At 45.6% G+C, this 27,152-nt stretch overlaps 2 protein-coding genes and 3 pseudogenes across 7 annotated transcripts; 3 read left to right on the top strand and 2 right to left on the bottom strand.

Moving 5' to 3' along the window:
* The first annotated feature begins 740 nt into the window (after positions 1-740).
* Positions 741-2,605, top strand: LOC143509580 (nipped-B-like protein A pseudogene; annotated as a pseudogene).
* A 970-nt stretch (positions 2,606-3,575) lies between these two features.
* On the bottom strand, positions 3,576-10,909 carry LOC143509860 (homeodomain-interacting protein kinase 2-like). 3 transcript variants are annotated; one of them, XM_076998665.1, is made up of 11 exons: positions 8,968-10,909; positions 8,293-8,666; positions 7,525-7,648; positions 6,769-6,888; positions 6,581-6,667; positions 6,123-6,304; positions 5,822-5,984; positions 5,523-5,599; positions 4,967-5,363; positions 4,638-4,695; positions 3,576-4,453 (listed from the first exon to the last, which is right to left on the bottom strand). In XM_076998665.1, exons 1-9 carry the CDS (start codon positions 9,673-9,675, stop codon positions 5,207-5,209), a joined length of 1,992 nt encoding a protein of 663 aa, XP_076854780.1. In that variant the 5' UTR covers positions 9,676-10,909; the 3' UTR covers positions 3,576-4,453; positions 4,638-4,695; positions 4,967-5,206. The 3 variants fall into 3 exon arrangements, with proteins under 3 accessions (XP_076854780.1, XP_076854778.1, XP_076854779.1); XM_076998663.1 differs by having other exon boundaries at positions 4,967-5,369; positions 8,968-10,905; XM_076998664.1 differs by having other exon boundaries at positions 4,638-4,692; positions 4,967-5,369; positions 8,968-10,905.
* Positions 10,910-12,303: 1,394 nt separating this feature from the next.
* Positions 12,304-14,785, top strand: LOC143509579 (nipped-B-like protein A pseudogene; annotated as a pseudogene).
* Positions 14,786-15,068: 283 nt separating this feature from the next.
* Positions 15,069-23,627, bottom strand: LOC143509858 (homeodomain-interacting protein kinase 2-like). 3 transcript variants are annotated; one of them, XM_076998662.1, is made up of 11 exons: positions 21,134-23,627; positions 20,459-20,832; positions 19,691-19,814; positions 18,935-19,054; positions 18,747-18,833; positions 18,289-18,470; positions 17,988-18,150; positions 17,689-17,765; positions 17,139-17,535; positions 16,806-16,863; positions 15,069-16,621 (listed from the first exon to the last, which is right to left on the bottom strand). In XM_076998662.1, exons 1-9 carry the CDS (start codon positions 21,839-21,841, stop codon positions 17,379-17,381), a joined length of 1,992 nt encoding a protein of 663 aa, XP_076854777.1. In that variant the 5' UTR covers positions 21,842-23,627; the 3' UTR covers positions 15,069-16,621; positions 16,806-16,863; positions 17,139-17,378. The 3 variants fall into 3 exon arrangements, with proteins under 3 accessions (XP_076854777.1, XP_076854776.1, XP_076854775.1); XM_076998661.1 differs by having other exon boundaries at positions 15,486-16,621; positions 16,806-16,860; positions 17,139-17,541; positions 21,134-23,626; XM_076998660.1 differs by having other exon boundaries at positions 15,487-16,621; positions 17,139-17,541; positions 21,134-23,626.
* An 813-nt stretch (positions 23,628-24,440) lies between these two features.
* On the top strand, positions 24,441-26,938 carry LOC143509578 (nipped-B-like protein A pseudogene; annotated as a pseudogene). The gene is made up of 3 exons (XR_013129713.1): positions 24,441-24,485; positions 25,422-25,604; positions 25,967-26,938. The product of XR_013129713.1 is annotated as a nipped-B-like protein A pseudogene (transcript).
* Positions 26,939-27,152: the final 214 nt, after the last annotated feature.

The following is a 27,152-nucleotide window of genomic DNA, read 5'->3' as shown; positions in this document are numbered from 1 at the left end:
CGTGGTGACAGATCTGGTGATCCTGCATTAAACCATACGTGGTGACAGATCTGGTGATCCTGCGTTAAACCATACGTGGTGACAGATCTGGTGATCCTGCGTTAAACCATACGTGGTGACAGATCTGGTGATCCTGCGTTAAACCGTACGTGGTGACAGATCTGGTGATCCTGCGTTAAACCATACATGATGACAGATCTGGTGATCCTGCGTTAAACCATACGTGGTGACAGATCTGGTGATCCTGCGTTAAACCATACGTGGTGACAGATCTGGTGATCCTGCGTTAAACCATACGTGGTGACAGATCTGGTGATCCTGCGTTAAACCATACGTGGTGACAGATCTGGTGATCCTGCGTTAAACCATACGTGGTGACAGATCTGGTGATCCTGCGTTAAACCGTACGTGGTGACAGATCTGGTGATCCTGCGTTAAACCGTACGTGGTGACAGATCTGGTGATCCTGCGTTAAACCATACGTGGTGACAGATCTGGTGATCCTGCGTTAAACCATACGTGGTGACAGATCTGGTGATCCTGCGTTAAACCATACGTGGTGACAGATCTGGTGATCCTGCGTTAAACCATACGTGGTGACAGATCTGGTGATCCTGCGTTAAACCATACGTGGTGACAGATCTGGTGATCCTGCGTTAAACCATACGTGGTGACAGATCTGGTGATCCTGCGTTAAACCATACGTGGTGACAGATGGTGGTCTTTCCCTGGAGGTCACAATGCCCAGTGGGGCTAAGTGTGTCTCAAGAGGTTACCATAGAAATGGGGTAAAACTGACCATTTGTATTTTGGTTATTGGTGTGTTTACTTGGCTTTTTAAGACTCATTTTGCAGAATGTTTTATAGTGGGAAAGGTGGCATCTTTAGTATAGTCTCTCAGATGAAGGGTTACCTAAGTAGAAGTGGGTCAGCCAGTCACATGATGGCCACTTCTACTTTTAAACATAGGTTCTTGTAGTATTTTACAAATCTGTGAACTGACAGAGCATGTTCTAGCCCTTAACTGCTGTCAAATGTGACATGTTTGTGTACAATTGTGAATGCTGATATGTGTTTGTGTGTGTGTGTTGCAGTTTAAGCTGTTGATGGAACATCTTGATCCTGATGAAGAGGAGGAGGTAGGGGAGAACGCTGCTGCTGTTCGGAACAAAGCCATCTCCGCCCTGCTGGAGGGGACAGGTGGAGCAAAACTACACAACCACCACCAAGCCCAGATGGACGAGTACAACAGTGAGGGGGACGAGAGGACAGCAGGAGTAAGGACACGCACACATTATTTAACTGATGCCAAAAAAAGGACTGATGTTTGTCTTTACACATGATATACTTATGGTGTTCTGGACTGAGGTTTCACATTAGTGTGTTCTGGACAGGTTCTGGACTGAGGTTTCACATTAGTGTGTTCTGGACAGGTTCTGGACTGAGGTTTCACATTAGTGTGTTCTGGACAGGTTCTGAACTGAGGTTTCACATTAGTGTGTTCTGGACATGTTATGGACTGAGGTTTCACATTAGTGTGTTCTGGACAGGTCATGGACTGAGGTTTATCTTTATTGTCACAGCGCAAATAAGAGAGATTTCTCACAGGAGGGTTACTGTGCGCTTGCGCCCCCTGCAGGTGTCTGGGCGTGGGAGGAAGGCGGGGGAGAGTGCGGACGCCGTGCTGGCTAACATGAGCCTGTCTGTGAGCGCTCTGGACATCGTGGCCCTGCACTGCCCACAGTACCGGAACAGACCACAGCTGGGCCGCGTGCTGGAGCGGACGGCTACAGCGTGCGCTGGATGGCTGGGTCTTTCTCCAGCGCCTGGAGCGAAGCTCGTCGCAAGGAGGGACTCAAGCTGGTCCCCTGGGTGGAGACCGTCCGCCTCACCGACATCATCTACAGAAAGATCACGCTGACCACCGCCAACAAACTTAGCCATAAACTGGCTCAGACGCTGAGAGCTCTGTATGCCAGCAAGGACCGGAACCCCAGCTAATCTCACACATGGACATGCACACACACACGCACTCTTCACACACAACAGCTTTACCGTCAGCCAAATGTGAACACACACTCACAATTCCTCATCTCCCCATTTGAGACCCTTCTGATCAGTTACACTACAGGCTTGCAGTGCGTGTGTGTGTGTGTGTGTGTGTGTGTGTGTGTGTGTGTGTGTTGTCATAACACTCCACTGAGGTGTTTTGAGAAACATTTGTATGGGTGCTGCTCCTCTATTCCTGTATCAAATTTTAACATAAAATATTATTTATATCTTTAAAAGAAATTTAAATATTTACTGAATGGTGAAGAAAATTAGTTTGTTCATGTTTTAAAAAATTCTTTTTTTTCTTTCTTAGTGCCAGATGGCTTTCTATAGCTTGGCTCTTCTCTATGGAGCTGCTATTGATTTTTGTATGATAACAGAGCGTGGCTATAATTTATTGTGTAAAGCATGCAGTATAAGGCCATTGGCCAAGCGTTTGCTAGAGCAGCCACCCCAGCTCTGGCTGACCCAGGGGCCTCTGATGGAACACGTACTGCAATACATTTTGTACCTCTCTTTATATTCATGTCTCATTCTTGTGTCGGTCTACATAATAAACATCATAAAAAAATATAATAAAAGTATGCTAAAACAAACAAAAATGGACAAACAAACAACAAAAGCCCAGACAATGAAGTAATGAAATTCTCTAGATAGATAGATAGATAGATAGATAGATAGATAGATAGATAGATAGATAGATAGAACTTTATTAATCCCAGAGGGAAAGTCGGTTATTACAGCAGCACAGTTACAATGAGAGCAAGAACAATAATTATGGTATCAGAAGTAATGAATATATTATATATATAGAATTAAATAGATTTTGTGACGTTGGGTGCGAGGCGAAGGACGAGACACAAATCCAGCTTCACAGACACAACGACACGTTTTAATGCAGACAGGTATTGCGCAATAGCGCACGCTAAACCAACACATACACACGTAACGTGTAGACTCAAACATTAGACAACGACGAGCACAAGACACTGCGCGAACGCACATTAAATAGACAGACCACATCAACCCCACGTGATGACGAGACGAGCCACAGGTGAGACGGATAATTACAAGACGCACCCGCACCCACGGAGGTACACAGACGCAGACGAATAGACGCAGACAACGTTAACACACGCCCCAAAGGAAGGGTTCGGGGACCGTAGCGTGACAGATTTGAAGATATGAAATAACAGTATGAAAGCAATAGATATCAAAATTACATGAGATTGAAGATGAAATGTGCAAGATAGTGGCATCAGAATTGTGCAGTAAGTACCAGTTATTGATGGGAATTTCATCTCTTTTTAGGGAGCCGGATCTTTTGGCTCAGCTCTTCATAAAGAGTCAGTCAAATGGCTCTTTGTTTTGCCACTTATTTCCAGTGGTAAAGAACAATGTTACCTACATTTTACATGACTATGTACAAAAGAGTGCAAAAAAACCTCAAAAATAGTGTTGCTGGGGCCAACTGTTTTCATGTTTGCCTTGTAATATCTCACTGATTGCACTCACACATTCAATTGTATCAATAAATTCTTTTTATTTAAACACTTCCACTGAAATAACGACTGGCACAGTGGAGAGCTGTTGTACAGTGTGATCACAGTTGGCACGAATGAGCTCCTGTACCGATCTTTGTTGGAGTGGAGCTGGATGAGTCTGTTGCTAAAGGTGCTCCTCTGTCTGACCATCAGTCCCCTGATGCTGCTTCCCCAGCAGACTGCTGCAAAGAAGATAGCACCAGCAACAACAGACTGGTAGAAGATCTCCACCAACTTGCTGCACACATTAAAGGACCTGAGTCGTCTCAGAAAGCATCAGGGTTGGCCTTCCAGTCCAGTTTGTTGTCCAGCAGCACACCCAGGTATTTGTAGGAGTCAACCAGCTCAACGTCCTGACCCATGATGGTGACAGGGCAGATTGTGGGCCTCTTCCTTCTGAAGTCCACCACCATCTCCTTGGTTTTGGTCACATTGATGATCAAGTGGTTCCTTTTACACCACCCAACAAATCTGTCAACAAGGTCTCTGTATTGTCCTTCCTGTTCGTCTTTGATGCACCCAACCACCACTGAGTCGTAAGAAAATTTCCGAAGGTGACAGTGGTCAGACCTGTACTGGACGTCAGTGGTGTACAGGGTGAAAAGGAAGGGGGAGAGCACAGTTCCCTGTGGAGCACCGATGTTGCTGACCAGACGATCAGACTGGCAGGTTCCAGTTCTCACATACTGGGGTCTAGCAGACAGGTAGTCCAGGACCCAGTGGATCATGGGCTTATCCACCATCATCTTATTTCAAAGCCCATTTATTTCAGGTAAGAAGAGTCTGAGGGGTAGTTGGACTGGCGCCAGGGGGAGCGGCCTCCTGACCTGTCATGAGATGATCACAGACTGCTGGACCTGTAGGAGGAGCCAAGACACAAAATGGCAGTGAGATATCAATACCCCAGCTGAACTACACTCTGGTCTACACCAAATTTTTACAAATAAGCTGACAACAGCACTTCCCACCGACATAAAATATGTACAAAACAAGACATGACATACAAGAACTGGAATTTAAAAACCTGAAGTACTAACAAACCTTTTTTTGAGGGTCTCTCTGACTATGACTGTTGGGGAGTGGGACGCCGGTGCTGCTGCTGGGAAAAGTGAATATATAAAACTGTGAATATATACAACATACTCTGGCCAACATATACTGTACAGTATTCCAGCAAATGCACCGGTCAGACTCAAAGCTTTGCAATCCGACAGGCCTACTAGAAAATGATCTTAAATGAAGCTGATGAGCAGAGTGTGGATAAGACAGCAAAGTGAAGCTAAGATTTTCTATGGGCCAGTGTGAAGTGTATTACGAAGTGTGACAGCAGCTGCAGCGTGTGAAGGCAAACTGCTCTACAGACGCTCTACCTGGCTCAGGTTGAGAGGCTGAGACTTGGTGGACGCGGCTCTGTCTCTCAGCGTCGGGCAGGGCTGCTCTGGCAGGGGGCACAACCGAAGTCTTCTTGGACCGCCCGGAGGCCGCGGCGCTCGACTCTATATGGGGATGTGAGACATTGATCAATGGCACGGCAGAGGCCTGTCGACAGAGCCGGAGGGATGGGAGAGGCAGAGCACTTGGGACGAGGACTCACCTGGTGCCCTGCCCTCTCAGGGCAGGGCCTTCGCCGAGGCCATGGCCATGGCCAGCGACTTGGTGACGTTGTCCATAAAGGTGAGCAGGTGCCTGGGGCTGAGCAGGCTGCAGGTGGACGAGTCAGAGTCCCGCACGGTCCCACAGCTGATGTCATCCACCCGCTGGTTCACGCTGCAACTGGGGGGGGGGGGGGGGGGGGGGGCGTTTAAAAACCACAAGGTGACCAAGCAGAAGGGTGACCGATATGAAGGAACTCATCAAAGGAATTTGCAGCAAACACCGAGCTCAGAGGCTCAGGAGGCGGAGCAACGGAGTTTGCAGGGAGTGCACCTGGTGGGCAGGTTGGCGTCGTCCTCTGTGCCGCTGGAGATGATAATGATGCTGGGCATGTACCAGATAATGATGGGCTGATATGGGTGCGTGGCAGAGGACACACACACACACACACACACACACACACACCCAACAAACAGGGCAAAATGTACTTAATGACAAAACCCTTCAAACATAGCTGAAAAACACAGTTCCGGTGAGTAATTTCTTATCTGAACGCCTGCAGTCATTTTATATGAGCTGTAGGTTTGGGGACACTGGTGCAACACACTACAAGCTTGTGCTGGCAGGCCCACCTGGCTGTGTTGGCCAATCTGGCTGTTGAAGGTGACTGGGAGGTTGGCGTCAGTACTGGCCGCGCCCCCGGCCCCGCCTCCACTGCCGAACAGGCCTCTGCTGCTGTTGAAGCCCGTGCACGTCCGCTTACAGATCTCCATGTTCTGAAAGCAGGACTTTACACTGCAAAGTGAGAGAGAGAGAGAGTGAGACAGACAAAGAGCCCTGCATAATGATCGACAAGCAAACCGTCCTGCGTGTGTCGGAGCTGGAACACAGCAGGACTGTGTGAGACGGAGGGACGGCCCTGTACACACTCACTGTGCACTGTGAGGGAGGTGGGGAAGGTGAGCCATGGTGACAAACGTGTGGCTGAGGGTCTCCATCGGCGTGATTCGGTGCTCTGCGTCCAGCGTCAGCATCTTTTTCAGCAGGTCCATGAACTCACGCCGGTCAGCCTTCTCCACTAGAATGTCTCTGCCTTCTAGACTGGGCATGTTGACCTGCATGGGAGACGAACCGGTAGGTTATATTATGCGCCAGCAGAGGGCGACGATGTGCCTAAGATGCTGTTTCAGCAGCAAAATCGGCGTGCGTTTCTCTGCATTTCTAAGGCGCTGTTGCAACTTACATACACTTATTATGAGAGCACGAACCCTCAAACCCTTGAACTCAGAGCCAAGACCTTCTCTACATGCTCCACCAGCAGCTAGTGCTCTTTGTGCTCTTTGTTGCAGTGATGCAAAGCGTGCGATAAGGTGAACAAGAGCACAACTAACCTGCATCATGTCGTCGAGACAGTTGAAAATATATTTCCTGGTCTCTCTGGACTCGACGCCAAGCTCCACCTCATGCTCCAAAGGCGTCTGGGGAACATAGAAGCAGAAAAAAAATATTCAGGTGTACCGTCAGGTGCCATTACAATTCTCTTATGAAGCGAACACATGGCACACGAAGGATGGGGGACCTTGAGTCTCCACAGATGGTAGCTGGAGCCAGAGCCCCTGTGGAAGTAGCATCCGGTCTTGGTTCCCGCGCTCAGGAGGTTCTCTGGTGGAAGGCCCTGCGTCTGGGAGATGTACCGGATCTGCGGCGACAGCACACAGGAGGTATGATTTTATGGTATGATGGGATGACTTTATTTTACGTTCATATATGGATCCTGAAGACGAGCTAGCAAAGACAACTACTCTAAAAATCCGAACCCTACATGTCACTACGGCCACAAAGCCGTAAGGGCCTCGCATTCCTAAAACACCTTGCACCAGTCAACCCTGTTGTACTGGGAACTTCACCTGGACCCAGCTTAGAATTCCACTGTCATAAAACCAGAGATTTTCTTCCACTGCAAGACAATATTTCTAGCACTACTGTAAACAGCTCTTATTAGATTACCAATTACAGCCAGAAAACACATCTCAGACCTAAAGAGCCCAAAGATCACATTTGAGTTCATTGTTTTGTTGGTTCCCCAAAAATCATTCATAGTCTCTTCCTTGCCAGTCATCAGGGACCAGCTAACAAGCTGCATAGTTTAAGGGTGTCCATCACCGTTAGCAACACCACTCTTCTCCCAAACAAGATTTACATCTTTATTACACAGCGAGGAAGTTCTGGAAAGGAGGTGGGAAAGCAGACTCTGAATCAGCGCTGTTCTTTGATGCTTCGTGAATAAGGACAGCGTGAGAAAGGCGAGGTTCGGGTCCGAGGCCCGTGGGCTGACCTGATCATATTCAGATGCTCCAGGATACAGGGGCCAGCCCAGGAAGAGCTCGGCGATGACACAGCCCAGGGACCACATATCAATGGCCTCGCAGAAAGGGAGACCCAGGATGATCTCGGGCGATCTGGACCAAAAACACAAAAACGTCCATCATAACGTCTAGCATGATACTCTAGTTTGTTGTGATTCAAAGGTACTCACTTTAACACAGAGTGATGAATTAATTAGTGAAAATGTAAAAGCTTTAAGCTTTAAATTGGTAGCGCAATACTGGCCTGTGCATTACCCATCTACTACAGTAGAGTAACCTGAGTGGAGCCAAGTTCACCAACACACTGGCACTACATACTGATGTGTTGTTCCCCACTACGTAAATACAGAACAACACTGCCATGGTGTAACTACAATGGAGCAGTACACTTACCCTATACTGATATTACCAAAGCCCGAAGCATAAAACCAACCAAAAATAACATTTTTATATGTGCTGAGAGCATCTTAACTTCTCAGGCACTGAATATATTAGGATATTCATTGGTGTTTGGATAAATTACACACATACATGATCCAGTTAAAAATACATCACTTATAAATCAAACGGCAATCAAACGTGTTGCAGTTCATCGTAAGGCTTATCACGATTTTACTGAATAGCCGTGTCACCACAGCCGTCCGCAACGGGCAGTTCAACTCTCAAGCACACTCGAGAGGAACCAATTCCCGCTACCATGCGTCTGTTTCCAACGCCCCTCAGGCTGCATCACTCACCGGTAGTATCTGGTCTGTAGGTAGGAGGAGCACACGGCGTCGGAGACGTGGGTGGCAGAGCCGAAGTCGATAACCTTAATGCGGTACGGCTGCCTGACGGGGTCCACCAGCATGATGTTGTCGGGCTTGAGGTCGGTGTGGATCAGGCCCAGACTCTTTAGCTTCAAGAGCGCGGTGGCCAGCTGCTGTAACATGGGCCGGATGTACTTCAGCGGCAGCGGGCTGAACTCGCTGTGCTTCAGGAAGTCGTACAGGCTCTGCCCCAGCATCTCAAAGACCAGGCATATGTGGTTCCTGTGCTGGAAGCACTCGTACCAGCGCACAATGTTGAACTCGTCTGCGTTCTCCGTGCTCAGACAGCTCAGGATGCTCATCTGAGCAGATGGGGGAAGATGGGACAGGCGTTAATTCACGTGGGCACAGCGTTCAAGGGCTAATATGTTACGTAACTTCAATAACATCAACCCATTTACTGCATGGCTCCCTTCAGACATTTACTTTTGCTATATTTGACAGATGCTCTTTTACAGAGGGAAATTACCCCTGATTACAAACTGCACAGTCTTAGTCAATATCAGCCTATTACATCTTATTAGAGCAGGAACAAAGCAACATCAGAATCAGGGCTACAACTGATTCTCAAAACCTCAGTTAAATCAGGCACAATTTTCCCACCTCGATCTGGCCCTGGCGGGCAAAGTAAGGGTGATCTTTTAAGATCTTGATGGCGACTGTTTCATTGGTGCCGAGCTTCCAGCACTTGGCCACCTGGCCAAAAGCCCCACAGCCCAGGAACTCCAGCACCTCGTATCTGTTGGAGACAGAGCAGAGGACCTCGTGCTGCTCTAGATGGTAGTCGATGGTGGTGGAAGCCTCGCCCCAGGCCATGCGGTTGGAAAGCCCAGGGGCGGAGGGCTCCTCCAGGGTCAGCACACTGTCGCTGCTGTCTGCCTCTCTGTTCTTCCTCTTGAGTCCACCGCGCTTCCGGTAGGCGTTGCCACTCTGCGAGGCCAACGCTACGTCTACACCCTGCCGGCTAGGCGAAGATGAAGAGGAGGACGAAGACCACAAAGAGGAGGATGAAGGCCACCAAGAGGAGGACGAAGACCACGAAGGTCTTGAGATGCTGCTGGTGATGTTGGCAGCACAGAACCCAGTCTGCCTGTGTTCGGCTCCAGAGGAGGGAGAGACCACGGCAGCTGAGTTATAGTTAGGGTTGAATGTTGAATCCGCGGGAGAGGGCGCCCCCGTATGGTCAGGGCACTGCAGGTAGTAGCTGCTCTCACCCGCCTGACCGCTCACATCCCGGGATAAAACTTGGAGCTGGGAGGTCAAACCTTTAGATGATAACCTTCTCCTCTTAGGCTGACCTCGACCGGCCATTTTTGTCAAATCTACTTCGTTTCGACAGGTACTTTACAAAAAAATCCAATTAGGGGTTATATATAACTTTAAAACTAAAACACTGGTAGATAACGGTTAAACGAACAATCTGAAATCGTATTTAGCTCGTATGGTAAGCTAACTTTATAACAATCTTTCCGAAGAAATATCTGTAGAATACAAGACGGAATTCATTGGGAATCAAACATAAATATTGTTGTGTTTCTGACAACGCGTAATATAAACGCGGTTTCCAGGAAATATCCTTTACAATTCTACGGATTCTTCGTGACGGTAACACGCACCACAACGCGCTTTGTAGCGCTGCTTTATTAGCATATAGGATCAAATATAAGGTCGTAATGTTTGAGTTCAAAACAATACACAAAACAACAGCAATGTTGTAAATGTGCGTGTTTGGGTAGCCAGCTATAGTTTTGCTTTTTCTCCAATTAGCTAGCTAGTTATTACCTAGTCCCCCCCTCCCAAACGATCACATTATCAGTACCCAAAGCAGTACAATGACCTAGTCATTTAAAATAGGATACCCAAATAATGAATCCAGATTCTGAAATCAGACATTACAAATAAACCATATATTATTTATTTAACGATATGATATTCTTTGAATATTTGCATGCACATGGGAGTTGTGTTGGATAACTGTAATACAATACTAAACGTTATGAACGGGCTGAAAAATCAAAACGCATAAAGGTACACAAAAGGTAACACACATATCTATATAACCCAGCGAGACCGTGTTTGGTAATACGATTGTTGACTTATTCATATATAATTAAGATATATGCTAGTTTGGTTAGGATTGGCAAATATTTTATTTAATGGCAGTTTCTTTTCAAAACCCACAATCTTAACGTCTTCATGCGCTCTCGAGTTTCCCATTGGAATTACAAGAGGATGGTATTTCTTATTGTCGTGGAAATTTCCTGAAAATAGATGAGGACCCAGACGTGGTTAAAAGAGAGATTTATTACAAAAGTAAAAAAGCAAGAGAGTCTCGTATATAACAGGAACTCTGAGGAGAGAGGCCAGTCCGATCTCCTTTACTCCGTTATCACATGTTCACAGTACATTTGGACACACTGAGAAACTGAGGGGGGAGAATGCACTGTAGACAGTGTTCGTCTCACGTGTGTATACGGAGCTTTCCTGTTTTTAGCGGAATCACAATAATCTAGGAAACCTGATCCAGTAGAAATTTCCAACTGATTTTTAAGACAACTGATTTTTTCCTGCATTATTACACTCTGGGTTGGCAAAGAGTTATAGTTGATTAGTGTGTGTCTGCATTGAGGGTTTTAACTCAGAGAAGCACATATGAGGGCAGGGCTGGACTGGGACAAAAAATTGGCCCTGGCATTTTTGGTTTAGACGGGCTCCTCATAATTAGCGGAGCACAACCGACTTGTAATTTATGTATGTGGGGTACGACGTAGAAAACTAAATTTTAAATTACTGGTTAAAGTCATTGGATTCAATCTTAGCATTATTATATCACAATCACTTTTATGATTTTTATTGAAATCATCTCTGATATGTATTTTCTGACACATTTTGCTCATGTGCCTCGTTTTCTGGCATTTATAAGGGCCCAGTGACATTGAGAGTGTATAGGGCCCAGAATTTGCTGCAACGATCCTGTCTCTGATAAAACAGCTCAATTCTAATTCTTCAGGTTAAAGGTGCTCCCTCCTTTAAACAGCTATAACATATATTTGTATCTGGCTACAAACAAAGCTGCTTTATGAATTCATGCAACGCAAACATGTCTTAAAAGCATTTGACACTCTTATTCAGTGTGGGCATATCTTTTTACACTTACTGTAGTCATGCTTAAATTGCAAAGCTTTTATTTATCATTTATACATTTTAAAATATTAGCATACACTGTAAAAAGTGGGACTGGGGTTAATTAATGTTTACTAAATAATTAAAAGTTACTAATACATAATAAATAAGGATACATGTAGTTAAAAATCAAATTGAGTCTAATTCAACAAATGTAATGTGTTTATTAATTGTATTTTACACAATTTTGCTTTAATAAAATTAACTGTGACACATTAGGCCTACTTCAAGGATACAGAAAATTGATAGATTTTACTCATTAGGTGGTTGTTGTTTTCAATTAGCTTACACTTCCACCCACTTTTCACTTCATGGACTCCAGACACCACGTTTTGAGCTGCTGTCCCCCAACTTTTTGTACTCCAGCTAAAAACGGTAAGACCTTTTTAAAATATAACATTAATTAATGTTATAGCTCTGCTGTAAGTCAAAGACTTCACTTCATAGTTTTATTTATATCTTAGAAGAATGACATGCTAAAATGGTGGTCAGCTCACATTTTCACTTACTCTAGCAGCCCTGCTAGCCTCTGATAGATAAGACATGGAAGTCTTTGCTAGTTCCCAAACAAACTATCTAGTTTTCTTTAGCTGCTAACACCAGCTGGCTAAAGTTGAGCAGAGTCTGTTTGATAGACTTCATATAAGCTCTCTTTTAGCACTAGCAGGCTAGGAGAGCCATATAGTGTACAGCTATCATTATTATCTGTTTATACTAAGATGAGTATTAAGAAGTGGTGGGCCGTTAACGCCGATAATGGCCGACATTATCGGCGTTAATGGCGTTAACGGCCCACCACTAGTATTAAGTATTACATTTTATTATATATTATAAAGATATTATAATTTTCTCTGTAGCATTGACTGGTTTTGTAAATACCCAAGTAATTTTTTTGCCTTTACACTAATGGTGTTAATAGTGTGGGGTTTGCAGGATGTGGGGTTCCTGTGGGGCTGCAGGATCTGGTAAAACCATACGTGGTGACAGATCTGGTGATCCTGCATTAAACCATACGTGGTGACAGATCTGGTGATCCTGCGTTAAACCATACGTGGTGACAGATCTGGTGATCCTGCGTTAAACCATACGTGGTGACAGATCTGGTGATCCTGCGTTAAACCGTACGTGGTGACAGATCTGGTGATCCTGCGTTAAACCATACATGGTGACAGATCTGGTGATCCTGCGTTAAACCATACGTGGTGACAGATCTGGTGATCCTGCGTTAAACCATACGTGGTGACAGATCTGGTGATCCTGCGTTAAACCATACGTGGTGACAGATCTGGTGATCCTGCGTTAAACCATACGTGGTGACAGATCTGGTGATCCTGCGTTAAACCATACGTGGTGACAGATGGTGGTCTTTCCCTGGAGGTCACAATGCCCAGTGGGGCTAAGTGTGTCTCAAGAGGTTACCATAGAAATGGGGTAAAACTGACCATTTGTATTTTGGTTATTGGTGTGTTTACTTGGCTTTTTAAGACTCATTTTGCAGAATGTTTTATAGTGGGAAAGGTGGCATCTTTAGTATAGTCTCTCAGATGAAGGGTTACCTAAGTAGAAGTGGGTCAGCCAGTCACATGATGGCCACTTCTACTTTTAAACATAGGTTCTTGTAGTATTTTACAAATCTGTGAACTGACAGAGCATGTTCTAGCCCTTAACTGCTGTCAAATGTGACATGTTTGTGTACAATTGTGAATGCTGATATGTGTTTGTGTGTGTGTGTTGCAGTTTAAGCTGTTGATGGAACATCTTGATCCTGATGAAGAGGAGGAGGTAGGGGAGAACGCTGCTGCTGTTCGGAACAAAGCCATCTCCGCCCTGCTGGAGGGGACAGGTGGAGCAAAACTACACAACCACCACCAAGCCCAGATGGACGAGTACAACAGTGAGGGGGACGAGAGGACAGCAGGAGTAAGGACACGCACACATTATTTAACTGATGCCAAAAAAAGGACTGATGTTTGTCTTTACACATTATATACTTATGGTGTTCTGGACTGAGGTTTCACATTAGTGTGTTCTGGACAGGTTCTGGACTGAGGTTTCACATTAGTGTGTTCTGGACAGGTTCTGGACTGAGGTTTCACATTAGTGTGTTCTGGACAGGTTCTGAACTGAGGTTTCACATTAGTGTGTTCTGGACATGTTATGGACTGAGGTTTCACATTAGTGTGTTCTGGACAGGTCATGGACTGAGGTTTATCTTTATTGTCACAGCGCAAATAAGAGAGATTTCTCACAGGAGGGTTACTGTGCGCTTACGCCCCCTGCAGGTGTCTGGGCGTGGGAGGAAGGCGGGGGAGAGTGCGGACGCCGTGCTGGCTAACATGAGCCTGTCTGTGAGCGCTCTGGACATCGTGGCCCTGCACTGCCCACAGTACCGGAACAGACCACAGCTGGGCCGCGTGCTGGAGCGGACGGCTACAGCGTGCGCTGGATGGCTGGGTCTTTCTCCAGCGCCTGGAGCGAAGCTCGTCGCAAGGAGGGACTCAAGCTGGTCCCCTGGGTGGAGACCGTCCGCCTCACCGACATCATCTACAGAAAGATCACGCTGACCACCGCCAACAAACTTAGCCATAAACTGGCTCAGACGCTGAGAGCTCTGTATGCCAGCAAGGACCGGAACCCCAGCTAATCTCACACATGGACATGCACACACACACGCACTCTTCACACACAACAGCTTTACCGTCAGCCAAATGTGAACACACACTCACAATTCCTCATCTCCCCATTTGAGACCCTTCTGATCAGTTACACTACAGGCTTGCAGTGCGTGTGTGTGTGTGTGTGTGTGTGTGTGTGTGTTGTCATAACACTCCACTGAGGTGTTTTGAGAAACATTTGTATGGGTGCTGCTCCTCTATTCCTGTATCAAATTTTAACATAAAATATTATTTATATCTTTAAAAGAAATTTAAATATTTACTGAATGGTGAAGAAAATTAGTTTGTTCATGTTTTAAAAAATTCTTTTTTTTCTTTCTTAGTGCCAGATGGCTTTCTATAGCTTGGCTCTTCTCTATGGAGCTGCTATTGATTTTTGTATGATAACAGAGCGTGGCTATAATTTATTGTGTAAAGCATGCAGTATAAGGCCATTGGCCAAGCGTTTGCTAGAGCAGCCACCCCAGCTCTGGCTGACCCAGGGGCCTCTGATGGAACACGTACTGCAATACATTTTGTACCTCTCTTTATATTCATGTCTCATTCTTGTGTCGGTCTACATAATAAACATCATAAAAAAATATAATAAAAGTATGCTAAAACAAACAAAAATGGACAAACAAACAACAAAAGCCCAGACAATGAAGTAATGAAATTCTCTAGATAGATAGATAGATAGATAGATAGATAGATAGATAGATAGAACTTTATTAATCCCAGAGGGAAAGTCGGTTATTACAGCAGCACAGTTACAATGAGAGCAAGAACAATAATTATGGTATCAGAAGTAATGAATATATTATATATATAGAATTAAATAGATTTTGTGACGTTGGGTGCGAGGCGAAGGACGAGACACAAATCCAGCTTCACAGACACAACGACACGTTTTAATGCAGACAGGTATTGCGCAATAGCGCACGCTAAACCAACACATACACACGTAACGTGTAGACTCAAACATTAGACAACGACGAGCACAAGACACTGCGCGAACGCACATTAAATAGACAGACCACATCAACCCCACGTGATGACGAGACGAGCCACAGGTGAGACGGATAATTACAAGACGCACCCGCACCCACGGAGGTACACAGACGCAGACGAATAGACGCAGACAACGTTAACACACGCCCCAAAGGAAGGGTTCGGGGACCGTAGCGTGACAGATTTGAAGATATGAAATAACAGTATGAAAGCAATAGATATCAAAATTACATGAGATTGAAGATGAAATGTGCAAGATAGTGGCATCAGAATTGTGCAGTAAGTACCAGTTATTGATGGGAATTTCATCTCTTTTTAGGGAGCCGGATCTTTTGGCTCAGCTCTTCATAAAGAGTCAGTCAAATGGCTCTTTGTTTTGCCACTTATTTCCAGTGGTAAAGAACAATGTTACCTACATTTTACATGACTATGTACAAAAGAGTGCAAAAAAAGCTCAAAAATAGTGTTGCTGGGGCCAACTGTTTTCATGTTTGCCTTGTAATATCTCACTGATTGCACTCACACATTCAATTGTATCAATAAATTCTTTTTATTTAAACACTTCCACTGAAATAACGACTGACACAGTGGAGAGCTGTTGTACAGTGTGATCACAGTTGGCACGAATGAGCTCCTGTACCGATCTTTGTTGGAGTGGAGCTGGATGAGTCTGTTGCTAAAGGTGCTCCTCTGTCTGACCATCAGTCCCCTGATGCTGCTTCCCCAGCAGACTGCTGCAAAGAAGATAGCACCAGCAACAACAGACTGGTAGAAGATCTCCACCAACTTGCTGCACACATTAAAGGACCTGAGTCGTCTCAGAAAGCATCAGGGTTGGCCTTCCAGTCCAGTTTGTTGTCCAGCAGCACACCCAGGTATTTGTAGGAGTCAACCAGCTCAACGTCCTGACCCATGATGGTGACAGGGCAGATTGTGGGCCTCTTCCTTCTGAAGTCCACCACCATCTCCTTGGTTTTGGTCACATTGATGATCAAGTGGTTCCTTTTACACCACCCAACAAATCTGTCAACAAGGTCTCTGTATTGTCCTTCCTGTTCGTCTTTGATGCACCCAACCACCACTGAGTCGTAAGAAAATTTCCGAAGGTGACAGTGGTCAGACCTGTACTGGACGTCAGTGGTGTACAGGGTGAAAAGGAAGGGGGAGAGCACAGTTCCCTGTGGAGCACCGATGTTGCTGACCAGACGATCAGACTGGCAGGTTCCAGTTCTCACATACTGGGGTCTAGCAGACAGGTAGTCCAGGACCCAGTGGATCATGGGCTTATCCACCATCATCTTATTTCAAAGCCCATTTATTTCAGGTAAGAAGAGTCTGAGGGGTAGTTGGACTGGCGCCAGGGGGAGCGGCCTCCTGACCTGTCATGAGATGATCACAGACTGCTGGACCTGTAGGAGGAGCCAAGACACAAAATGGCAGTGAGATATCAATACCCCAGCTGAACTACACTCTGGTCTACACCAAATTTTTACAAATAAGCTGACAACAGCACTTCCCACCGACATAAAATATGTACAAAACAAGACATGACATACAAGAACTGGAATTTAAAAACCTGAAGTACTAACAAACCTTTTTTTGAGGGTCTCTCTGACTATGACTGTTGGGGAGTGGGACGCCGGTGCTGCTGCTGGGAAAAGTGAATATATAAAACTGTGAATATATACAACATACTCTGGCCAACATATACTGTACAGTATTCCAGCAAATCAATGCACCGGTCAGACTCAAAGCTTTGCAATCCGACAGGCCTACTAGAAAATGATCTTAAATGAAGCTGATGAGCAGAGTGTGGATAAGACAGCAAAGTGAAGCTAAGATTTTCTATGGGCCAGTGTGAAGTGTATTACGAAGTGTGACAGCAGCTGCAGCGTGTGAAGGCAAACTGCTCTACAGACGCTCTACCTGGCTCAGGTTGAGAGGCTGAGACTTGGTGGACGCGGCTCTGTCTCTCAGCGTCGGGCAGGGCTGCTCTGGCAGGGGGCACAACCGAAGTCTTCTTGGACCGCCCGGAGGCCGCGGCGCTCGACTCTATATGGGGATGTGAGACATTGATCAATGGCACGGCAGAGGCCTGTCGACAGAGCCGGAGGGATGGGAGAGGCAGAGCACTTGGGACGAGGACTCACCTGGTGCCCTGCCCTCTCAGGGCAGGGCCTTCGCCGAGGCCATGGCCATGGCCAGCGACTTGGTGACGTTGTCCATAAAGGTGAGCAGGTGCCTGGGGCTGAGCAGGCTGCAGGTGGACGAGTCAGAGTCCCGCACGGTCCCACAGCTGATGTCATCCACCCGCTGGTTCACGCTGCAACTGGGGGGGGGGGGGGGGGCGTTTAAAAACCACAAGGTGACCAAGCAGAAGGGTGACCGATATGAAGGAACTCATCAAAGGAATTTGCAGCAAACACCGAGCTCAGAGGCTCAGGAGGCGGAGCAACGGAGTTTGCAGGGAGTGCACCTGGTGGGCAGGTTGGCGTCGTCCTCTGTGCCGCTGGAGATGATAATGATGCTGGGCATGTACCAGATAATGATGGGCTGATATGGGTGCGTGGCAGAGGACACACACACACACACACACACACACACACACCCAACAAACAGGGCAAAATGTACTTAATGACAAAACCCTTCAAACATAGCTGAAAAACACAGTTCCGGTGAGTAATTTCTTATCTGAACGCCTGCAGTCATTTTATATGAGCTGTAGGTTTGGGGACACTGGTGCAACACACTACAAGCTTGTGCTGGCAGGCCCACCTGGCTGTGTTGGCCAATCTGGCTGTTGAAGGTGACTGGGAGGTTGGCGTCAGTACTGGCCGCGCCCCCGGCCCCGCCTCCACTGCCGAACAGGCCTCTGCTGCTGTTGAAGCCCGTGCACGTCCGCTTACAGATCTCCATGTTCTGAAAGCAGGACTTTACACTGCAAAGTGAGAGAGAGAGAGAGTGAGACAGACAAAGAGCCCTGCATAATGATCGACAAGCAAACCGTCCTGCGTGTGTCGGAGCTGGAACACAGCAGGACTGTGTGAGACGGAGGGACGGCCCTGTACACACTCACTGTGCACTGTGAGGGAGGTGGGGAAGGTGAGCCATGGTGACAAACGTGTGGCTGAGGGTCTCCATCGGCGTGATTCGGTGCTCTGCGTCCAGCGTCAGCATCTTTTTCAGCAGGTCCATGAACTCACGCCGGTCAGCCTTCTCCACTAGAATGTCTCTGCCTTCTAGACTGGGCATGTTGACCTGCATGGGAGACGAACCGGTAGGTTATATTATGCGCCAGCAGAGGGCGACGATGTGCCTAAGATGCTGTTTCAGCAGCAAAATCGGCGTGCGTTTCTCTGCATTTCTAAGGCGCTGTTGCAACTTACATACACTTATTATGAGAGCACGAACCCTCAAACCCTTGAACTCAGAGCCAAGACCTTCTCTACATGCTCCACCAGCAGCTAGTGCTCTTTGTGCTCTTTGTTGCAGTGATGCAAAGCGTGCGATAAGGTGAACAAGAGCACAACTAACCTGCATCATGTCGTCGAGACAGTTGAAAATATATTTCCTGGTCTCTCTGGACTCGACGCCAAGCTCCACCTCATGCTCCAAAGGCGTCTGGGGAACATAGAAGCAGAAAAAAAATATTCAGGTGTACCGTCAGGTGCCATTACAATTCTCTTATGAAGCGAACACATGGCACACGAAGGATGGGGGACCTTGAGTCTCCACAGATGGTAGCTGGAGCCAGAGCCCCTGTGGAAGTAGCATCCGGTCTTGGTTCCCGCGCTCAGGAGGTTCTCTGGTGGAAGGCCCTGCGTCTGGGAGATGTACCGGATCTGCGGCGACAGCACACAGGAGGTATGATTTTATGGTATGATGGGATGACTTTATTTTACGTTCATATATGGATCCTGAAGACGAGCTAGCAAAGACAACTACTCTAAAAATCCGAACCCTACATGTCACTACGGCCACAAAGCCGTAAGGGCCTCGCATTCCTAAAACACCTTGCACCAGTCAACCCTGTTGTACTGGGAACTTCACCTGGACCCAGCTTAGAATTCCACTGTCATAAAACCAGAGATTTTCTTCCACTGCAAGACAATATTTCTAGCACTACTGTAAACAGCTCTTATTAGATTACCAATTACAGCCAGAAAACACATCTCAGATCTAAAGAGCCCAAAGATCACATTTGAGTTCATTGTTTTGTTGGTTCCCCAAAAATCATTCATAGTCTCTTCCTTGCCAGTCATCAGGGACCAGCTAACAAGCTGCATAGTTTAAGGGTGTCCATCACCGTTAGCAACACCACTCTTCTCCCAAACAAGATTTACATCTTTATTACACAGCGAGGAAGTTCTGGAAAGGAGGTGGGAAAGCAGACTCTGAATCAGCGCTGTTCTTTGATGCTTCGTGAATAAGGACAGCGTGAGAAAGGCGAGGTTCGGGTCCGAGGCCCGTGGGCTGACCTGATCATATTCAGATGCTCCAGGATACAGGGGCCAGCCCAGGAAGAGCTCGGCGATGACACAGCCCAGGGACCACATATCAATGGCCTCGCAGAAAGGGAGACCCAGGATGATCTCGGGCGATCTAGACCAAAAACACAAAAACGTCCATCATAACGTCTAGCATGATACTCTAGTTTGTTGTGATTCAAAGGTACTCACTTTAACACAGAGTGATGAATTAATTAGTGAAAATGTAAAAGCTTTAAGCTTTAAATTGGTAGCGCAATACTGGCCTGTGCATTACCCATCTACTACAGTAGAGTAACCTGAGTGGAGCCAAGTTCACCAACACACTGGCACTACATACTGATGTGTTGTTCTCCACTACGTAAATACAGAACAACACTGCCATGGTGTAACTACAATGGAGCAGTACACTTACCCTATACTGATATTACCAAAGCCCGAAGCATAAAACCAACCAAAAATAACATTTTTATATGTGCTGAGAGCATCTTAACTTCTCAGGCACTGAATATATTAGGATATTCATTGGTGTTTGGATAAATTACACACATACATGATCCAGTTAAAAATACATCACTTATAAATCAAACGGCAATCAAACGTGTTGCAGTTCATCGTAAGGCTTATCACGATTTTACTGAATAGCCGTGTCACCACAGCCGTCCGCAACGGGCAGTTCAACTCTCAAGCACACTCGAGAGGAACCAATTCCCGCTACCATGCGTCTGTTTCCAACGCCCCTCAGGCTGCATCACTCACCGGTAGTATCTGGTCTGTAGGTAGGAGGAGCACACGGCGTCGGAGACGTGGGTGGCAGAGCCGAAGTCGATAACCTTAATGCGGTACGGCTGCCTGACGGGGTCCACCAGCATGATGTTGTCGGGCTTGAGGTCGGTGTGGATCAGGCCCAGACTCTTTAGCTTCAAGAGCGCGGTGGCCAGCTGCTGTAACATGGGCCGGATGTACTTCAGCGGCAGCGGGCTGAACTCGCTGTGCTTCAGGAAGTCGTACAGGCTCTGCCCCAGCATCTCAAAGACCAGGCATATGTGGTTCCTGTGCTGGAAGCACTCGTACCAGCGCACAATGTTGAACTCGTCTGCGTTCTCCGTGCTCAGACGGCTCAGGATGCTCATCTGAGCAGATGGGGGAAGATGGGACAGGCGTTAATTCACGTGGGCACAGCGTTCAAGGGCTAATATGTTACGTAACTTCAATAACATCAACCCATTTACTGCATGGCTCCCTTCAGACATTTACTTTTGCTATATTTGACAGATGCTCTTTTACAGAGGGAAATTACCCCTGATTACAAACTGCACAGTCTTAGTCAATATCAGCCTATTACATCTTATTAGAGCAGGAACAAAGCAACATCAGAATCAGGGCTACAACTGATTCTCAAAACCTCAGTTAAATCAGGCACAATTTTCCCACCTCGATCTGGCCCTGGCGGGCAAAGTAAGGGTGATCTTTTAAGATCTTGATGGCGACTGTTTCATTGGTGCCGAGCTTCCAGCACTTGGCCACCTGGCCAAAAGCCCCACAGCCCAGGAACTCCAGCACCTCGTATCTGTTGGAGACAGAGCAGAGGACCTCGTGCTGCTCTAGATGGTAGTCGATGGTGGTGGAAGCCTCGCCCCAGGCCATGCGGTTGGAAAGCCCAGGGGCGGAGGGCTCCTCCAGGGTCAGCACACTGTCGCTGCTGTCTGCCTCTCTGTTCTTCCTCTTGAGTCCACCGCGCTTCCGGTAGGCGTTGCCACTCTGCGAGGCCAACGCTACGTCTACACCCTGCCGGCTAGGCGAAGATGAAGAGGAGGACGAAGACCACAAAGAGGAGGATGAAGGCCACCAAGAGGAGGACGAAGACCACGAAGGTCTTGAGATGCTGCTGGTGATGTTGGCAGCACAGAACCCAGTCTGCCTGTGTTCGGCTCCAGAGGAGGGAGAGACCACGGCAGCTGAGTTATAGTTAGGGTTGAATGTTGAATCCGCGGGAGAGGGCGCCCCCGTATGGTCAGGGCACTGCAGGTAGTAGCTGCTCTCACCCGCCTGACCGCTCACATCCCGGGATAAAACTTGGAGCTGGGAGGTCAAACCTTTAGATGATAACCTTCTCCTCTTAGGCTGACCTCGACCGGCCATTTTTGTCAAATCTACTTCGTTTCGACAGGTACTTTACAAAAAAATCCAATTAGGGGTTATATATAACTTTAAAACTAAAACACTGGTAGATAACGGTTAAACGAACAATCTGAAATCGTATTTAGCTCGTATGGTAAGCTAACTTTATAACAATCTTTCCGAAGAAATATCTGTAGAATACAAGACGGAATTCATTGGGAATCAAACATAAATATTGTTGTGTTTCTGACAACGCGTAATATAAACGCGGTTTCCAGGAAATATCCTTTACAATTCTACGGATTCTTCGTGACGGTAACACGCACCACAACGCGCTTTGTAGCGCTGCTTTATTAGCATATAGGATCAAATATAAGGTCGTAATGTTTGAGTTCAAAACAATACACAAAACAACAGCAATGTTGTAAATGTGCGTGTTTGGGTAGCCAGCTATAGTTTTGCTTTTTCTCCAATTAGCTAGCTAGTTATTACCTAGTCCCCCCCTCCCAAACGATCACATTATCAGTACCCAAAGCAGTACAATGACCTAGTCATTTAAAATAGGATACCCAAATAATGAATCCAGATTCTGAAATCAGACATTACAAATAAACCATATATTATTTATTTAACGATATGATATTCTTTGAATATTTGCATGCACATGGGAGTTGTGTTGGATAACTGTAATACAATACTAAACGTTATGAACGGGCTGAAAAATCAAAACGCATAAAGGTACACAAAAGGTAACACACATATCTATATAACCCAGCGAGACCGTGTTTGGTAATACGATTGTTGACTTATTCATATATAATTAAGATATATGCTAGTTTGGTTAGGATTGGCAAATATTTTATTTAATGGCAGTTTCTTTTCAAAACCCACAATCTTAACGTCTTCATGCGCTCTCGAGTTTCCCATTGGAATTACAAGAGGATGGTATTTCTTATTGTCGTGGAAATTTCCTGAAAATAGATGAGGACCCAGACGTGGTTAAAAGAGAGATTTATTACAAAAGTAAAAAAGCAAGAGAGTCTCGTATATAACAGGAACTCTGAGGAGAGAGGCCAGTCCGATCTCCTTTACTCCGTTATCACATGTTCACAGTACATTTGGACACACTGAGAAACTGAGGGGGGAGAATGCACTGTAGACAGTGTTCGTCTCACGTGTGTATACGGAGCTTTCCTGTTTTTAGCGGAATCACAATAATCTAGGAAACCTGATCCAGTAGAAATTTCCTTAACATGAATATTATATAAGACAACTGATTTTTTCCTGCATTATTACACTCTGGGTTGGCAAAGAGTTATAGTTGATTAGTGTGTGTCTGCATTGAGGGTTTTAACTCAGAGAAGCACATATGAGGGCAGGGCTGGACTGGGACAAAAAATTGGCCCTGGCATTTTTGGGACTTGTAATTTATGTATGTGGGGTACGACGTAGAAAACTAAATTTTAAATTACTGGTTAAAGTCATTGGATTCAATCTTAGCATTATTATATCACAATCACTTTTATGATTTTTATTGAAATCATCTCTGATATGTATTTTCTGACACATTTTGCTCATGTGCCTCGTTTTCTGGCATTTATAAGGGCCCAGTGACATTGAGAGTGTATAGGGCCCAGAATTTGCTGCAACGATCCTGTCTCTGATAAAACAGCTCAATTCTAATTCTTCAGGTTAAAGGTGCTCCCTCCTTTAAACAGCTATAACATATATTTGTATCTGGCTACAAACAAAGCTGCTTTATGAATTCATGCAACGCAAACATGTCTTAAAAGCATTTGACACTCTTATTCAGTGTGGGCATATCTTTTTACACTTACTGTAGTCATGCTTAAATTGCAAAGCTTTTATTTATCATTTATACATTTTAAAATATTAGCATACACTGTAAAAAGTGGGACTGGGGTTAATTAATGTTTACTAAATAATTAAAAGTTACTAATACATAATAAATAAGGATACATGTAGTTAAAAATCAAATTGAGTCTAATTCAACAAATGTAATGTGTTTATTAATTGTATTTTACACAATTTTGCTTTAATAAAATTAACTGTGACACATTAGGCCTACTTCAAGGATACAGAAAATTGATAGATTTTACTCATTAGGTGGTTGTTGTTTTCAATTAGCTTACACTTCCACCCACTTTTCACTTCATGGACTCCAGACACCACGTTTTGAGCTGCTGTCCCCCAACTTTTTGTACTCCAGCTAAAAACGGTAAGACCTTTTTAAAATATAACATTAATTAATGTTATAGCTCTGCTGTAAGTCAAAGACTTCACTTCATAGTTTTATTTATATCTTAGAAGAATGACATGCTAAAATGGTGGTCAGCTCACATTTTCACTTACTCTAGCAGCCCTGCTAGCCTCTGATAGATAAGACATGGAAGTCTTTGCTAGTTCCCAAACAAACTATCTAGTTTTCTTTAGCTGCTAACACCAGCTGGCTAAAGTTGAGCAGAGTCTGTTTGATAGACTTCATATAAGCTCTCTTTTAGCACTAGCAGGCTAGGAGAGCCATATAGTGTACAGCTATCATTATTATCTGTTTATACTAAGATGAGTATTAAGAAGTGGTGGGCCGTTAACGCCGATAATGGCCGACATTATCGGCGTTAATGGCGTTAACGGCCCACCACTAGTATTAAGTATTACATTTTATTATATATTATAAAGATATTATAATTTTCTCTGTAGCATTGACTGGTTTTGTAAATACCCAAGTAATTTTTTTGCCTTTACACTAATGGTGTTAATAGTGTGGGGTTTGCAGGATGTGGGGTTCCTGTGGGGCTGCAGGATCTGGTAAAACCATACGTGGTGACAGATCTGGTGATCCTGCATTAAACCATACGTGGTGACAGATCTGGTGATCCTGCGTTAAACCATACGTGGTGACAGATCTGGTGATCCTGCGTTAAACCATACGTGGTGACAGATCTGGTGATCCTGCGTTAAACCGTACGTGGTGACAGATCTGGTGATCCTGCGTTAAACCATACATGGTGACAGATCTGGTGATCCTGCGTTAAACCATACGTGGTGACAGATCTGGTGATCCTGCGTTAAACCATACGTGGTGACAGATCTGGTGATCCTGCGTTAAACCATACGTGGTGACAGATCTGGTGATCCTGCGTTAAACCATACGTGGTGACAGATCTGGTGATCCTGCGTTAAACCATACGTGGTGACAGATGGTGGTCTTTCCCTGGAGGTCACAATGCCCAGTGGGGCTAAGTGTGTCTCAAGAGGTTACCATAGAAATGGGGTAAAACTGACCATTTGTATTTTGGTTATTGGTGTGTTTACTTGGCTTTTTAAGACTCATTTTGCAGAATGTTTTATAGTGGGAAAGGTGGCATCTTTAGTATAGTCTCTCAGATGAAGGGTTACCTAAGTAGAAGTGGGTCAGCCAGTCACATGATGGCCACTTCTACTTTTAAACATAGGTTCTTGTAGTATTTTACAAATCTGTGAACTGACAGAGCATGTTCTAGCCCTTAACTGCTGTCAAATGTGACATGTTTGTGTACAATTGTGAATGCTGATATGTGTTTGTGTGTGTGTGTTGCAGTTTAAGCTGTTGATGGAACATCTTGATCCTGATGAAGAGGAGGAGGTAGGGGAGAACGCTGCTGCTGTTCGGAACAAAGCCATCTCCGCCCTGCTGGAGGGGACAGGTGGAGCAAAACTACACAACCACCACCAAGCCCAGATGGACGAGTACAACAGTGAGGGGGACGAGAGGACAGCAGGAGTAAGGACACGCACACATTATTTAACTGATGCCAAAAAAAGGACTGATGTTTGTCTTTACACATGATATACTTATGGTGTTCTGGACTGAGGTTTCACATTAGTGTGTTCTGGACAGGTTCTGGACTGAGGTTTCACATTAGTGTGTTCTGGACAGGTTCTGGACTGAGGTTTCACATTAGTGTGTTCTGGACAGGTTCTGAACTGAGGTTTCACATTAGTGTGTTCTGGACATGTTATGGACTGAGGTTTCACATTAGTGTGTTCTGGACAGGTCATGGACTGAGGTTTATCTTTATTGTCACAGCGCAAATAAGAGAGATTTCTCACAGGAGGGTTACTGTGCGCTTGCGCCCCCTGCAGGTGTCTGGGCGTGGGAGGAAGGCGGGGGAGAGTGCGGACGCCGTGCTGGCTAACATGAGCCTGTCTGTGAGCGCTCTGGACATCGTGGCCCTGCACTGCCCACAGTACCGGAACAGACCACAGCTGGGCCGCGTGCTGGAGCGGACGGCTACAGCGTGCGCTGGATGGCTGGGTCTTTCTCCAGCGCCTGGAGCGAAGCTCGTCGCAAGGAGGGACTCAAGCTGGTCCCCTGGGTGGAGACCGTCCGCCTCACCGACATCATCTACAGAAAGATCACGCTGACCACCGCCAACAAACTTAGCCATAAACTGGCTCAGACGCTGAGAGCTCTGTATGCCAGCAAGGACCGGAACCCCAGCTAATCTCACACATGGACATGCACACACACACGCACTCTTCACACACAACAGCTTTACCGTCAGCCAAATGTGAACACACACTCACAATTCCTCATCTCCCCATTTGAGACCCTTCTGATCAGTTACACTACAGGCTTGCAGTGCGTGTGTGTGTGTGTGTGTGTGTGTGTGTGTGTGTGTGTGTGTGTGTGTTGTCATAACACTCCACTGAGGTGTTTTGAGAAACATTTGTATGGGTGCTGCTCCTCTATTCCTGTATCAAATTTTAACATAAAATATTATTTATATCTTTAAAAGAAATTTAAATATTTACTGAATGGTGAAGAAAATTAGTTTGTTCATGTTTTAAAAAATTCTTTTTTTTCTTTCTTAGTGCCAGATGGCTTTCTATAGCTTGGCTCTTCTCTATGGAGCTGCTATTGATTTTTGTATGATAACAGAGCGTGGCTATAATTTATTGTGTAAAGCATGCAGTATAAGGCCATTGGCCAAGCGTTTGCTAGAGCAGCCACCCCAGCTCTGGCTGACCCAGGGGCCTCTGATGGAACACGTACTGCAATACATTTTGTACCTCTCTTTATATTCATGTCTCATTCTTGTGTCGGTCTACATAATAAACATCATAAAAAAAGATAATAAAAGTATGCTAAAACAAACAAAAATGGACAAACAAACAACAAAAGCCCAGACAATGAAGTAATGAAATTCTCTAGATAGATAGATAGATAGATAGATAGATAGATAGATAGATAGATAGATAGATAGATAGAACTTTATTAATCCCAGAGGGAAAGTCGGTTATTACAGCAGCACAGTTACAATGAGAG

The sequence above is a fragment of the Brachyhypopomus gauderio genome, chromosome 3 (assembly GCF_052324685.1).
Source record: "Brachyhypopomus gauderio isolate BG-103 chromosome 3, BGAUD_0.2, whole genome shotgun sequence".
Taxonomy (NCBI): Eukaryota; Metazoa; Chordata; class Actinopteri; order Gymnotiformes; family Hypopomidae; genus Brachyhypopomus; species Brachyhypopomus gauderio.
Note: the sequence above shows the minus strand (reverse complement) of the source record. Positions and strands in the feature narration are given on the sequence as shown.